This window comes from Oncorhynchus tshawytscha, linkage group LG29, assembly GCF_018296145.1.
Source record: "Oncorhynchus tshawytscha isolate Ot180627B linkage group LG29, Otsh_v2.0, whole genome shotgun sequence".
Taxonomy (NCBI): domain Eukaryota; kingdom Metazoa; phylum Chordata; class Actinopteri; order Salmoniformes; family Salmonidae; genus Oncorhynchus; species Oncorhynchus tshawytscha.
In genome coordinates this window covers 20002034-20016296 of record NC_056457.1, presented here as the reverse complement: position 1 = coordinate 20016296, position 14263 = coordinate 20002034, and the positions used below count along the sequence as shown (strand labels likewise).

The 14263-nt window shown below is 45.1% G+C and overlaps 1 protein-coding gene across 16 annotated transcripts in view; it reads right to left on the bottom strand.

Moving 5' to 3' along the window:
- The window catches only part of LOC112227775 (receptor-type tyrosine-protein phosphatase mu-like), a 316891-nt gene that overhangs the window by 35556 nt on the left and 267072 nt on the right, over positions 1-14263 (bottom strand). For all 16 annotated transcript variants that reach the window (XM_042308521.1, XM_042308523.1, XM_042308526.1 and 13 more), the window contains 5 exons: positions 12640-12676; positions 7890-7987; positions 3477-3593; positions 1284-1438; positions 715-850 (listed from right to left, as the gene is read on the bottom strand). In XM_042308521.1, the coding sequence (XP_042164455.1) occupies positions 715-850; positions 1284-1438; positions 3477-3593; positions 7890-7987; positions 12640-12676 (543 nt within the window). The remainder of the gene's footprint in view (positions 1-714; positions 851-1283; positions 1439-3476; positions 3594-7889; positions 7988-12639; positions 12677-14263) is intronic.

The following is a 14263-nucleotide window of genomic DNA, read 5'->3' as shown; positions in this document are numbered from 1 at the left end:
TAACTCATCAGCTATTAACTATCTTTAAAAGCAAACACTAGTCTGTTGCATTTTTACTCTGAGCTGAATAATATTTGCACAGGGCAAATGAGTTGGCTCATGTTCCTTGTCAAGTATCATTGTGTCACATTGTCTGTTTGGCCAGATGTTTGGGATTGGTTGTGCCAGTGGAATTTTAGATACAAAAGAAGAGTCAAGAAATTGTAGACACTACAAGTCTGTCACATTGTGTTGGAGAATACACACCCTGTCCTGTATGGTCCATGGTTTCATGTGTATCATGTATTGACAGAATGAAATGTGCCTGTTTGGGGAATGTGTGTGTGAGTGTGGACGTGTTTAACTACACTTGTGGGTTGTAGGGTTAAGGTTAGAATTAGTGTTAGGGTTCATTTTAGGGTTAGGTGCTAGGTGTAGGTGCTTGGGTTAGGTTTTCGGGTTAAGGTTAGGTTTATAAAAAATAGGATTTTGAATAAGATTGAACTGTGTGTCCACACAAGGTTAGTTATACAAGACTGTGTATGCGCGAGTGCGTGTGGTGTGTTTGGGATTGTGTACAGTGGAAGCGAGTAGAGACACTTGGAGCAGGGTCGTGTAGTGGTGTGTGTGTGTCTGTTTGTGTATGTGTGTGTGTGTCTGTACGTCTCTGTGTGCATGTCTCTCTCTCTCTCTCTCTCTGTATTTGGGTTTGAGCAGGGACAGGGTCATTCTTACCTCTGTCTGGACCATATTAACCCTTCGTGAGCGTAACTCTCTCACACAGTTGTAGATGTCGACCACACCCTCTCTCTCAGCCATGTCCAGCATGATGTCAATCACAATGAAACAGCCGGTCCTGCCCGCCCCCGCACTGATGACGCAAGCACACACACACACGCACATACAGTGTGAGAACCAGAGCACAACACACACTCTAAATAGAAAAGCCCCGGTTGACAAATTATCTGGGACTATTTGGATTGGAAACATCAGTACAGATTGTACATGACAGTCTAAACAGTTGGAGGTGTGGCTGATAAGAGCAGATCCACTTTATTTATTGTGGCTGATCTTGGGAGTGAGATGACTTTTCTAATATCCATTAGGAACTTCTTTCTGAGTCATTCCGGATGAAGAGAGTCAGAGAGAGAGAGAGAGAGAGAGAACGAGAGAGAGAGAAAGAGAGAAAATAGATCAAGGCGAGAGAAAGAGATGGAAAGAGATGGAAAGAGAGATAAGAGAAAAAAAGAAAGAAAGGTAGAGATGTATACAGACAGCCAGAAGCCACAGTGAGTGTGTCTGACCTGCAGTGGACTACCATGGGCCCGGCATTGGCAGGGGTCTTGGACTTGACCCTGCGTACGAAGCCAAGCAGGCCGGTGGCGTGGTAGGGCACCCCGTGGTCCGGCCAGCCCGTGAAGTGGAACTGACGGATCTCCCGGATCTCATGGGCTCCCCTCTAGAGAGAGAAGACCAAAAGATGCACAGTTGATTACTTCATTTGGATTCACAAGTACCAAGGACACAAACATCAGAGGTCATATAGATGCCTGGACTTCTGACACACGCACATCTATATGCACGCACTCACACACGCACACCCAACCAGACCCAGAGCTTTTTAACTTTGAGCTCCCTCTCCCCTCCTCTCCTCTCCTCTCCCTCTCTCTCTCTCCCCCGTACCTCCCTATAAGCACTTTAAAGTTAGCTGTTTTCATGATCAAAGTTGTGTTTTGATCTTGGGGGGAGGGACTAAAGTAGATAAAGCAGGGATGACAAAGCCCATCTCTGGGGGGATGGAAGAGGAGAAAAACAGCTGGAGGAGAGTGGTGATTCACACACACAGCAAGCAGGCTGGATACAGACGGCAGGGCGGACACCCATCTGAGCCTTGAGCACTCATGCACGCACACACACACACACACACACACACACACACACACACACACACACACACACACACACACACACACGGCAGGGGAAATATTCACAGCTTAAAAGCCCATGGGGATAGAAGAAGTGGAAAAGTGGAGAGGCCTGGTAACAGCTATGAGTACAATAGGATGAGAAACAAAATGGCTACGATATAGACAGACAGGCATTCTGAAAGACAGATGGACCTATTATAAAGGAAGTATCTTAGAACCTTCAGTAAAGTAGTAGTGAGTACATGAAGCTCTGTCCATTTATTTGCCTCATGCAGAGCAACATCTCCTTCACATAGAGTTGATCAGACTGTTGATTGTGGCCTGTGGAATGTGGAATGTTGTCCCACTCCTCTTCAATGGCTGTGTGAAGTTTCTGGATATTGTCGGGAACTAGAAAACGCTGTCATACACATCAATCCAGAGCATCCCAAACATGCTCAATGGGTGACATGTTTGGTGAGTATGCAGGTCATGGAAGAACTGGGACATTTTCAGCTTCCAATTGTGAACAGATCCTTGCGACATGGGGCCCGTGCATTATCATGCTGAAACATGAGGTGATGGCGGCTGATGAATGGCAGGACAATGGGCATCAGGATCTTGTCAAGGTATCTCTGTACATTCAAATTGCCACCGATAAAATGCAATGGTGTTCGTTGTCAATTGATTATGCCTGCCCATAGCATAAACCCACCACCACGGGGCACTTTGTTCACAACATTGACATCAGCAAATCGCTCGCCCACACGACGCCATACATCTGTCCAATACAACTGAAGCCGGGATAAATCTGGGAAGCGCACATTTCTCCAGTCTGCTAGTGGCCATCAAAGGTGAGAATTTGACCACTGAAGTCGGTTACGACGCCAAACTGCAGTCGGGTCAAGACCCTGGTGAGGACGAGGTGCACGCAGATGAGCTTCCCTGAGACGGTTTCTGACAGTATATGCAGCAATTCTTCGGTTGTGCAAACCCACAGTTTCATTAGTGACTGTCCGGTTGGCTGGTCTCAAATGATCCTGCAGGTGAAGAAGTCGAATGTGGAGGTCCTGGGCTGGCGTGGTTATATGTGGTCTGCGGTTGAGAGGCTGTTCGGACATATTGCCAAATATTTAGGGTAGAGAAATTAACATTAAATTATCTGGCAACAGCTCTGGTGGACATTCCTGCAGTCAGCATGCCAATTGCACGCTCCCTCAAAACTTGAGACATTTGTGGCATTGTTTTGTGTGACAAAACTAACCTTTTCAGAGTGGTATTTTATTGTCCCCAGCACAAGATGCACCTGTGTAATGATCATGCTGTTTAATCATCTTCTTGATAACCACACCTGTCAGGTGGATGGATTATCTTGGCAAAGGAGAAATGCTCAGTAACAGGGATGCAAACAAATTTGTGCAAAAATGCTAGAGAAATTAGCTTTTTATGCATAAAGAACATTTCTGGAATCTTTTATTTCAGCTCATGAAACAACACTACACATGTTGCTTTATATATAATACATACAATGGAAAACAATACACTACAATTAATAACTTACAATATCATGATCACTTGGAGTGTCCGTACCTTTTCCACGGCGAAGGTCCTGATGACGTACTCTGACAGCAGCTGGGTCTCGATGAGGGTCACCTTCATGTCCCTGTAGATCTCAGTGTCATCAGGCCAGTACTTACAGCACTTCACCTGAGGGGACAGAGGGGACACAGGGTGTAATGGGATGACCTGACCGCAGTTTAGTTGCTTGAAATATCTTTTCTGTTCGTTCAAGGTGAAAACCTGACAGACATTTTTGCCTAGTTTGGAACTTAATGTACTTACTTCTGTGTGGTGAGTTTGGGAGCTTTGGGATGAGAATGTGTGCATGTTACTGAAGGTAGTCTATTGTGCAAGGTGTTGTTGGACAACAGTTAATTTGTGAGTCAACTCCCATTAAAGTTCTGTAAATATTATTCTGCTCTCAGTGAATTGTGATGAAAAAGCACGAGGAGTAATGTTGACATTACAGGTTCACCTCAATCACAGAACACAAAGACAGACCACTCCTTTAACATCACAACCACTACAGTCCAGTTTGACCACTATCACACACTTTATGATCACTTTAAACTGGGCATCAACCATCCAACAGTGTGACGTATGACTCCCAATGGACAAGACGAAAGGTTTGAGAAGGTTATGTCAGCTTGTGAAATTGTTGTGTCTGAAATGGCACCCTATTCCCTGTATAGCGCACTACTTTGGCACACTATTTCCTGTATATAGCACTACTTTGGCACCCTAGAGTGCCATTTGAGACGCAGCCAGTGAGTGACATCTTGGTGCTGTCCCATATAGCGACAGGCAGGTGGCCCTCCTCTTTGTTAGAGCAGATGCTCAATGTCCCAGCTCTAATTACCCATACTGCACCACTGGGCTCTTTCCTCATTAAGAGGTTGTGAACCCTGGGGTCACCAGAAGTCGCACAGCGCAGGTTCTATGATGATACCACTTCACTTATCTGGCCCCTCCCCCACAGTAAGAGTTGTAAGAGCATATAGGCCTATTTCGTACACAGTGGAAATTACTTCCCTAATTTGGCAATTGAACAATCAATGAAATTCAACAAAAGTTTGAGCTTCTTCTTCACAGTCTCTGTTTTAGTTTTTTCAGTCTTGGATTTTCTGACGGTATTCTCTCTCTCCCGCTCTCTCTCTGCTCCCTCCCTCCATCCTCTTCTCTGTCACTCACACCAGCCTTATCTTCCCTCCGGGTCATCCTTATCTTCCTCTCCATTTCTCCATCTGTCTGTCCTCTTTTCCCTCCCTACCGTCCTCCTCTTCCTCCACCCTTCCTCTCCCCTCCCCTGCTGTCTCCTTTGTGATAGTGTAATTAGGGAGGGGGGGGGGGATCTAATTGGTGATATAATTGTGTTTTAATGGCCAAGTACATTATTCTCCCGCAGCTCCGCCTTAGTCACGCTAGCTGTCAGCACTGGAAGCAATTATAGTTGCTTCTCTGGAGAGGACCGGAAAACATTGTTTAACTGCGATAGAAATCTCTGTTTTCTTAAATGATATTCCTATCTGTCTTCTGTGACAGTGTTGATCATGGAGAGACCAATATCGTATAATAATATGAGTGTTTCCAAGAGGTAGGGTTTCCCTGGTGGCTTCCTTGGTATAAAAAAGATACAGCTATACCTTATCAAAGTATTTAGTATTCAACTGGTCATAATGAGCATATTGTCAATTAGTAGCAGCGGTCTGACTGTAACAGAAATAACTGGAAATGATTTGATATTGAGATAAAAACAGTTGCATTGGAATTGGACATTTCAGCAAGAATATAAAGAGATGTTAGAGAGACCCTACTTCCATTCACACACACATTAGTGAGTTACTCTTGCATGTAAACAGTATGATGGAAGTACCATTGTGATAAACCATTTCGTGGTTTGATTTGATAATCTGTCGAGCATTTTTTATTTATATTTAACCTTTATTTAACTAGGCCAGTCAATTAAGAACAAATTATAATTTACAATGACGGCCTACCCCGGCCAAACCCTATCCCGGAAGACGCTGGGATTACGCCGCCCTAATGGGACTCCCAATCACAGCCGGTTGTGGTAAAGCCTGGAATCGAACCAGGGTCTGTAGTGACGCCTCTAGCACTGAGATGCACTGCCTTAGACCGCTGCGCCACCCGGGAGCATGATCAATTTTAATACATGGTTTATGATGGTGTACTGTAGTTTTGTATTTCATGTCTTTACAGTTCTGAGCCACTCAATTACATGTAATTGGTACATTCAGATCTTGGAAGCCATTTTCTAAAGTAGGTTGCATGAATATGCTTCCTTATGCCCTCATCTCCTACTAGGCCCTGTTTCCTGACAAAGCCTTTAAGAGGAATCTCAATGTCGTTGGAGAAGATTTGAAGATGATCCCATAAGGTTTCTATTGAAGGACACATAACTAGTAGCCTAAATAATTTCAGATCTCTGTGTCCCATGTGCTTTCCTTCTTGTGGGAAGCCCAGACAAGAGCTTATTAAACGTTTTGGGCGACCCGACCAAATTCATACAGCAATTTGAGTTATTGATCTTTCATTGTCATTGAAAGCAAGTTTAAGAAGCTGTAAATATGTTCTACGTGCACTATTTCTATGCTTCATGTTCTTAAGTTTAGTTTTTGCCTCTTTTACTTTCGGTTTTGTACACCAGCTTCAAACAGCTGAAAATACTATATTTTTGGTTGTGAAAAATATATTTCACAACGGTTTAGATGGTACAATGATTCTCTACAAAATGACTGCTTGTTTTGTCACAAACTGAAATTAGGCAAACTATTAGAATTTTACCAAGCAGGAAATGGTAAAGCGATTCTTGCATTGTGGATCTTTAAAGAATGCCAATCTAGGAGAGCTATCTGGAACAACTAGTTCTCTTATACCTACCACCACAGAGACTAATACGGCTTTGTCAAACTAGTGCCAATTCCATTCTTTCTGGTGTTGTGTGCCACACTGGGTAAGCATGTAAGGACAGCAGGCGACGGTTCTGAGAGGATCTTGGATGGAGTACATGATCCGTGATAGGAAGAGAGGTTTAAAAATACAAAGCACTCCTACTGGTCACAGAGTGTAATGTAGTCTTAAAACATAAATACACTCACACAAAATAAAACATTGGGAGGATGATTTGGGCTAATACGATTAGTTATCCATCGGACTCTTACTAGGTACTTCATCACCATCTGACAGGATAAATAGTGTACAGGGTCACTGTGGAGCTGACTGGAGCTTCAGCCCTGATCATCAGTGAAAGGAAGTTGGGTATCCAGTGACACGATCATAAACTGTATGGAGCTCAAGTCAAGACGCTCCAGATCCTCCAGCCTCTCAGATCCCCCTGATACTTCAGCTAGCTTATCCCTGAAGAGCATCCTATAGATGAAGTGTTGGTAGAAATATCCTATTAATCCCAACCGTGTCTGACAGCTACGATGAAGATGATCAGCCAGCGATATGCTTTGGGTGGCTGCCTACGCCACTCACTAACACATTATCTGGGGTAGTGTTATTCTCCACGTCTAGTTGTGCCTTGTGCTCCCTCCACCTGCGGTCCAGAAGGGATGTAGAAACAGGAGAGAAGCTAGATCGAAAACAAACAAAACTGCTTGGCATGAACGCAAAAAGCGACAGAAGCCTGGGAGAAGGGATTTCCCAAAGTTCATCAGTGGTGAAGCGGCCTAGCAGACAATGGCTGTGGAGTGAGTGGTTTTTATTATTATGGTGGAAAAGAATGCCGCTGTGCCTTCCTGCCTGCCGACCCTGGCCTGCCTGCAGCCCACTGAAGGGGCCTGGAGAGTGGAGACTCAACAGGGGGCAAGATGGGACAGCCAGGGCTGAGTGGTTAAAACAATAGCACCAGGTGGTGGGAGGATTCACCCGCTTGGCTAGCGCTTTGTGGCCGTGCATCACTCAGTTCCCTTTTGTTGATTTGATATGGTGCCAGCGGGAGTTGGGGCCCTTCCTTAAATGAGCCACTGACAGGTTAGGCATGCCCTCTCTGTCGTTGTGTGTATGAGTGTGTGCGTGAGAGTGTGTATGATTGTGTGTGTGTATGCGCATGCGTGCGTGCGTATTGTTATGGGTTTGACCGTTTCAGAGAGCTTATTCGACTAACCGGTCAGATCACTCTCTGATCACGCCTCTCAAGGCTTTAACCAATGGTTGATTGGCTTGAACAAGGTCTGTACCCACACGGGACATTACACCCCAGTAGATTGACATTGTCTGGCGTTGCTTTCCAGAAAACACTCAAATGTTAGGCTCCTGGTTTCTGTATGCCAGGCCTGGAAAATGTCCACCTTTTAGTTTACTTTATTTATTGGTTGAATCAATAAAATGTACCAGAACTGAGTTTGTCTTTAGTGTGTGTAATGTGTGACTGTGTGTGTGTTTGTTTGTGTGTGTCTGTGGTCTCGTGGTACTCACCCTGCCCACCTCCACCAGGTTGGTCACCATGACGATGGTTGCAGTGTTCTCATGCCACACCATCCTCCAGAAATCATAGACTGTCTCTTGCATGGGCCCTGAGGAGAGACAGAGGGACAGAGAGAGAGAGCGAGCGAGGGAGAGAGAGAGAGAAAGGAGAGAAAGGGTGTGAGTGTGTGTATGCGAAGCTCTTTGTGACCATACGGACATGTTATGAATCATGTTATGAATGACACCAACATGTGATTTTACAATATAAAAGTGTGTGTATTGTCCAAATATTGTCAGATCCTCTACTTATACCAGGTTCTTCTCATACTAATTCAATGCTCAACACATCCTTGTTAGCGTTTTTTCACATTTGTCGATTACTTGCTTGTTTTCTGAGCAATGAAAAGTGCACAGGTTCAGCTGGTTAACACCTTGTTTTTCCCAGTTGAACTTTATCAACACAGGACACTGGGGCTGTGTGCCTGTACATTCTGATCACTGTTGACAGGGCAATCAGCTAATGCCTGGATCTAAGTCAACACACACGCGGTGAATGACAAGAAGCTTAACGCCAGGAAGGGGGACAGAAATCTGTGCACACACTCTCAATTAACTCCTACACACTTTAATGTGGGCCGTGTTTAAGATTGCACCGAGCAATAAAGGATCCCTGGAAGGAATTAAGAATTACTAATTTAATTAATTCAAATTAGCATTGTTTTTTAATCAACTGGCAAATGCAAAAAAAAAATACTTTGGACGAGCTAATTAGCTCATGCAAATCCGTGTGTGTGTGTCCTCGAGAGCTGCGGCGTGTGTACCGTCAGCCACAGCAAATTGCTTCCAACAGCTAAAACATACACATGCGCGAGCACACACACACACGTGCGCATACACACACGAAGCTCCCTGCAGATGTTCCATATTCATGCTCACACAAACAGCCGCATTACCAAACACTGGTGTCGCATTTTAAAATGCTTGAGAATTCGCCAGATTCCAGGTGCCTTTACCTCTAGTGCGAGCGAGCCGGTTTTCACATGCTCTCCTGGTATTCATAACCATCTCTCCAAGGAACAAGAGCCTATACACTCCCTGTTCTCCCATGGCCCCCTTCACTCCTCCTAACAGCAACCCTCACCATTCTAGACGTATTATTTTCTAAATTAAAGGCAGATTCAGTTCAATCAGAACAGTGTGTGTCCTATAGTTACTCATCCACCCAGGGATAGGAAGGTGTTTTTCTCTGGAGGAAGTGATGGTGTTATGTAGATGATATGAAAAAAGGACTGCACTCGGGATGAATGGAGGTTTTATCGCCCAACTATTTCCTTCTAAGAGCTCTATACATGTACCTCCCCCCTTCCCTTCCTCCCTCCTTTCCCCTCCTTATGAACACACTTCGTGAACCTGTGAGACGTTTGCCAACTAAACCAGTCATCTGTGTTGACACAGTGTTAACAGTGGGTATGTACAACTGTGTAGAGAAAGAAAGTCTCGGCGGAGGAGAGGCGCGAAGCGCGGCTGGTGTCGTCGTCTGGGAGAAGAAAATGTGACACGACGCATCATCGTTGAGCAGCTGCGGTAAATGGCCTAGTGCGGCAGAGGGTAAAGCCAAGTCATGCAACTCCAATTAGTTGTGGAGAAGAGATTCTCCCATGGTGCACTGGGGAAATAGGACAAGGAAGTTGGAGAAAAAAGCTAAACAAAATCTTCACAGACGGCTGGAGTGGACAGGCTGTCAGAGGAGAGGCTCTGTCGTCGTAATGCTTTTCACCCTGGCACCCCGCCAGCCACAGATACAGACACACAAATTGCTGGGATTCTTCAGGAGGGAAGGAGACTAGGATATTTCTTTGCACCTTTTTTCCCCTAGAAAGAGAAACATGCCAGCCAGCCAGCGATTGTGTGAGGACCGAGTTAATAAAGAAAGGTTGTATGTATTTTAATAAATGATATTGTATTAAAAAGGCTATACAGACCTTTAGCTTCTGGGGGTGCTTTTGAGAGAAAAGGGGTGAATGGACAAAATGCACCTCCCCACACCCATGAGTAAAAACATACACTGAGTGTACAAAACATTAGGAACCCCTTCTTAATATTGAGTTGCACCCCCTTTTGCCCTCAAAAAATGCTCAATTTGTAAGGGCATGGACTCTGTGTCGAAAGTGTCAATGTGTCGAAAGCGTTCCACAGGGATACTGGCCCATGTTGACTCCAGTGCTTCTCACAGTTGTGTTAAGTTGGCTGGATGTCCTTTGGGTGGTGGACCATTCATGATACACACGGGAAACTGTTGAGCGTGAAAAACCCAGCAGCATTGCAGTTCTCGACACATTCCAACCGGTGTGCCAGGCACCTACCACCATACCACGTTCAAAGGCACGTCAATGTTTTGTCTTACACATTCACATTCTCAATGGCACTCCTACACAATCCATGTCTTAATTGTTTCAAGGCTTAAAAATACTTCTTTAACATCTCCTCTGCTTCATCTAGACTAATTGAAGTGGATATAACAAGTGACATAAATAAGGGATCATATATTTCACCTGGATTCACCTGGTCAGTCTATGTCATGGAACGAGCCGGTGTTCTTAATGTTTTGTACACTCAGTGTATATTGTTTGGGATCCCATGCTGAATGTCTGTGACTAACAAGCGCCCGATTGGCCTGAAGCACACCTGCCTTTGATCTCTGCAAGATCTCTGCATGTTACGATTTTCCTCTCTCTCCACACCCCCAAAAAATGGAATTCTCTTTGAAAGCTGCCCTCTAATTGCGAATGCGGGCATAACATTGAAAAAAACTAAACATGGAGAGTCCGCTGCCAACTCTGTCTGAGGCTGGTGTGCTCTATTATTTTCTCTCCTATTCAACGTATAGTATGACTGTGTATAGTAAATATTGTATAGTCTCATCATAAAATAGGATGGAGGTCAACCCTCTCCTAGTCTCATTCATCAGCCGGCACTCTCTCTGTTGGAAGCAATTCACCTGGGGGTTAAGACACACTACCGAGGACTAGGTATGTGTGTCCACTTGACTGTTAGCGCAGCCTGCGTTTCACTCAGTGTCATTCGTCACAGAACAGGTGTAGTTCTTCTGAGGAGACAGAGAACGGCAAGGTGGACGGCCTGGAAGGCCAGCACTCCAATAAACAGATCATTATGCAACTTCCAGACCCACTAGACCACCAGACTATCTACACCATTATGCAGCTCCTAGAACACCAGACTGTTTACCGGGTCGTTATGCAGCTCCCAGACCCACTAGACTGTCTACTAGGTCATTATGCAGCACCCAGGCCCATTAGACCACCAGACTGTCTACTAGGTCATTATGCAGCTCCCAGACCCACTAGACCGCCTACTAGGTCATTATGCAGCTCCCAGACCCAGTAGACCACCAGACTGTCTACTAGGTCATTATGCAGCTCCCAGACCAAGTAGACCACCAGACTGTCTACTAGGTCATTATGCAGCTCCCAGACCCAGTAGACCACCAGACTGTCTACTAGGTCATTATGCAGCTCCCAGACCCATTAGACCACCAGACTGTCTACTAGGTCATTATGCAGCTCCCAGACCCAGTAGACCACCAGACTGTTTACTAGGTCATTATGCAGCTCCCAGACCCACTAGACTGCCTACTAGGTCATTATGCAGCTCCCAGACCCAGTAGACCACCAGACTGTCTACTAGGTCATTCTGCAGCTCCCAGACCCACTAGACTGTCTACTAGGTCATTATGCAGCTCCCAGACCCACTAGACTGCCTACTAGGTCATTATGCAGCTCCCAGACCCATTAGACCACCAGACTGTCTACTAGGTCATTATGCAGCTCCCAGACCCAGTAGACCACCAGACTGTCTACTAGGTCATTATGCAGCTCCCAGACCCAGTAGACCACCAGACTGTCTACTAGGTCATTATGCAGCTACCAGGCCCACTAGATGACCAGACTGTCTACTAGGTCATTATGCAGCTCCCAGACCCAGTAGACCACCAGACTGTCTACTAGGTCATTATGCAGCTCCCAGACCCAGTAGACCACCAGACTGTCTACTAGGTCATTATGCAGCTCCCAGACCCAGTAGACCACCAGACTGTCTACTAGGTCATTATGCAGCTCCCAGACCCAGTAGACCACCAGACTGTCTACTAGGTCATTATGCAGCTCCCAGACCCACTAGATGACCAGACTGTCTACTTGGTCTGACTGTGCTGGATTGGCTGTCTCTACTCGGAGGGAGCGTGGAATGGAATTACCTTCGCGCGACTGGCCGAGAAAACATTGCCTCCAAGAATTCAACAACAATTAACGATCAAACAGAGCTCACCTCCAGCGCGATTGTGGGAAAAGCGTATGCTTTTAATTAATGCAGTAATACAACACACACGTTTAGACACGCATGTGCATGTACACACACCACGCCAGTACACATGAACTTATCCATGTATTTATTACTGCAATCCTCACCCCTCCCCTTTTGCTCACACAACTGATTAATTGTTCTAAGACGCTACTTCAGCACAACAAGGCTTGGACAGGCTGAAGGGAATAAAGGAGGGGGGAGGTTGGTTAGAGAGCGAGAGAGAGGGGAGTCCCACAGCTTTTTACAGATCTCTTGTATATCTGTGTTGACAGCTCTGGTGAAGCTGTCATACTGAACAGTAGACTAAAGACTTGCAGATCCAACAACAATACTGAGATATTCAGACAAGATCAAGTTTGTCGTGTGTGACTGTTCTTACCTTGGGTAGCAATGTAGTGATTTGGCCTGTGGTAGCCCTGAAATCCGACAGAGAAACAAATAAAAATTTTCAGCACACAGATGTCAGTATTGAACAAACTGAAGAATACAGTACAATGGGCATATTTGTTTACTTGAGTCAAGAAGCGAAACATGCTGCGGTGAAAACATATTTCAAAACATATTTTTTGTCTTAAATTACTAATTAATTCAAACCAAGTATAAAGAAAATGTTTATTTGGATTCCATTTGAAAATACGTGCAAAAGCTCGTCTTCTAAGATAATGACAACAACATGACAGCAACCACTCTAACATCCTGTCAGCAGCATTTCTCTTTCTCAAAGAATTCCTGCGGTCGGTTCACTTAAAGTGCACTGACAGCATATTTTCGATGGATAATACAGTCTGTGGATTGTGAACACGCACATGGCTGAGTTATTCTTCTGCTGTGTGGCTCTTATCTTCGGAATAGGCTCAATCTCAGAGGGATTACTCTAATCCCCTCAAATTTCATTTGGCGAGCATCTTGTATCCTAGCGAGGCCTACTGTACACGGTGGGAAGCTAAATGTTGGCGTAAAGATCAGTTCTCACCCTCCACAAAGTCTGACCTATTGTCTTCATCTGGTCCAGCTCTTATCCACGCCATATTTCCTTTACCTCAACTATAATTAACATGGAATATAATTGGACTGAATCAAACAGGGACACCTCATCCCTCTTCTCTGATATGCTGGCCTCTCCATCTCTCTGGGCTTTGATAGGCTGGGCTCCCTGAGTCTTGTTTATCCTCTTGCTCTACATACTATCGAGGAGTTCCCACCGTGGGAGCACACGTGGCGATGAATATCAACTATGGCTATAGAGTTAGTTAGCGAGAGGCTATTAGGAGAAGGGTTCATTGGCTGGTCACGTATTCTATGTGATCATCATGTTGGAAGAAAGGTTTAGACTTCTGTTCTGACCTTCTGAAATTCCACTTAATTGGGACCTGTTAGGTCTGTGCCTGGGAGACGAGCAGCACTCACACAGATGCTGCCGAGTTCACTGACTGAATGCACCACACACACAGCCAACTGCTATGGTCGTTGTCATGCCAATGACCAAAGGAGTTGGTGAGACAGCACTACAGAAACAGGCTAGAGAAACACTGGGAGGGAGCAGAAACCCAGACAGACAGTCTGCAGGGAGAGGAGAGGGCAGGTGCAGCTGAGGGAGGTAGTGTACAGATGTCTTCATGTCCGTGTCACCACGAGTCCTCTGGGGTCAAGCTGTAATTAGCTACATAGGTGACCTTGCAGAGCAGTAAGACGCGGAATGCTAATTCAACACATACGACTGGACACACGAGTGTGCTGCCAAACACGCGCGCACACACACAAACACAGTCAAATTGTATTCATGGAATGTTTTAATGAGTACTGTAAGGTTGATGCTTATGATTCTCTGTGAGAGGAACATTGCATTATCATAGGAGGCTTCTTGCAACAAGATAACAATTCCTCGTTTTGAAACGCAAAACGTCTACAAAAGTTAATGGGCAAATTTTCACCTCTCATATAATATCCTTCAGAATCACCTTGTTGCTATCAAGAACAATGCGAACAGTGAAACAAAGCCAGAT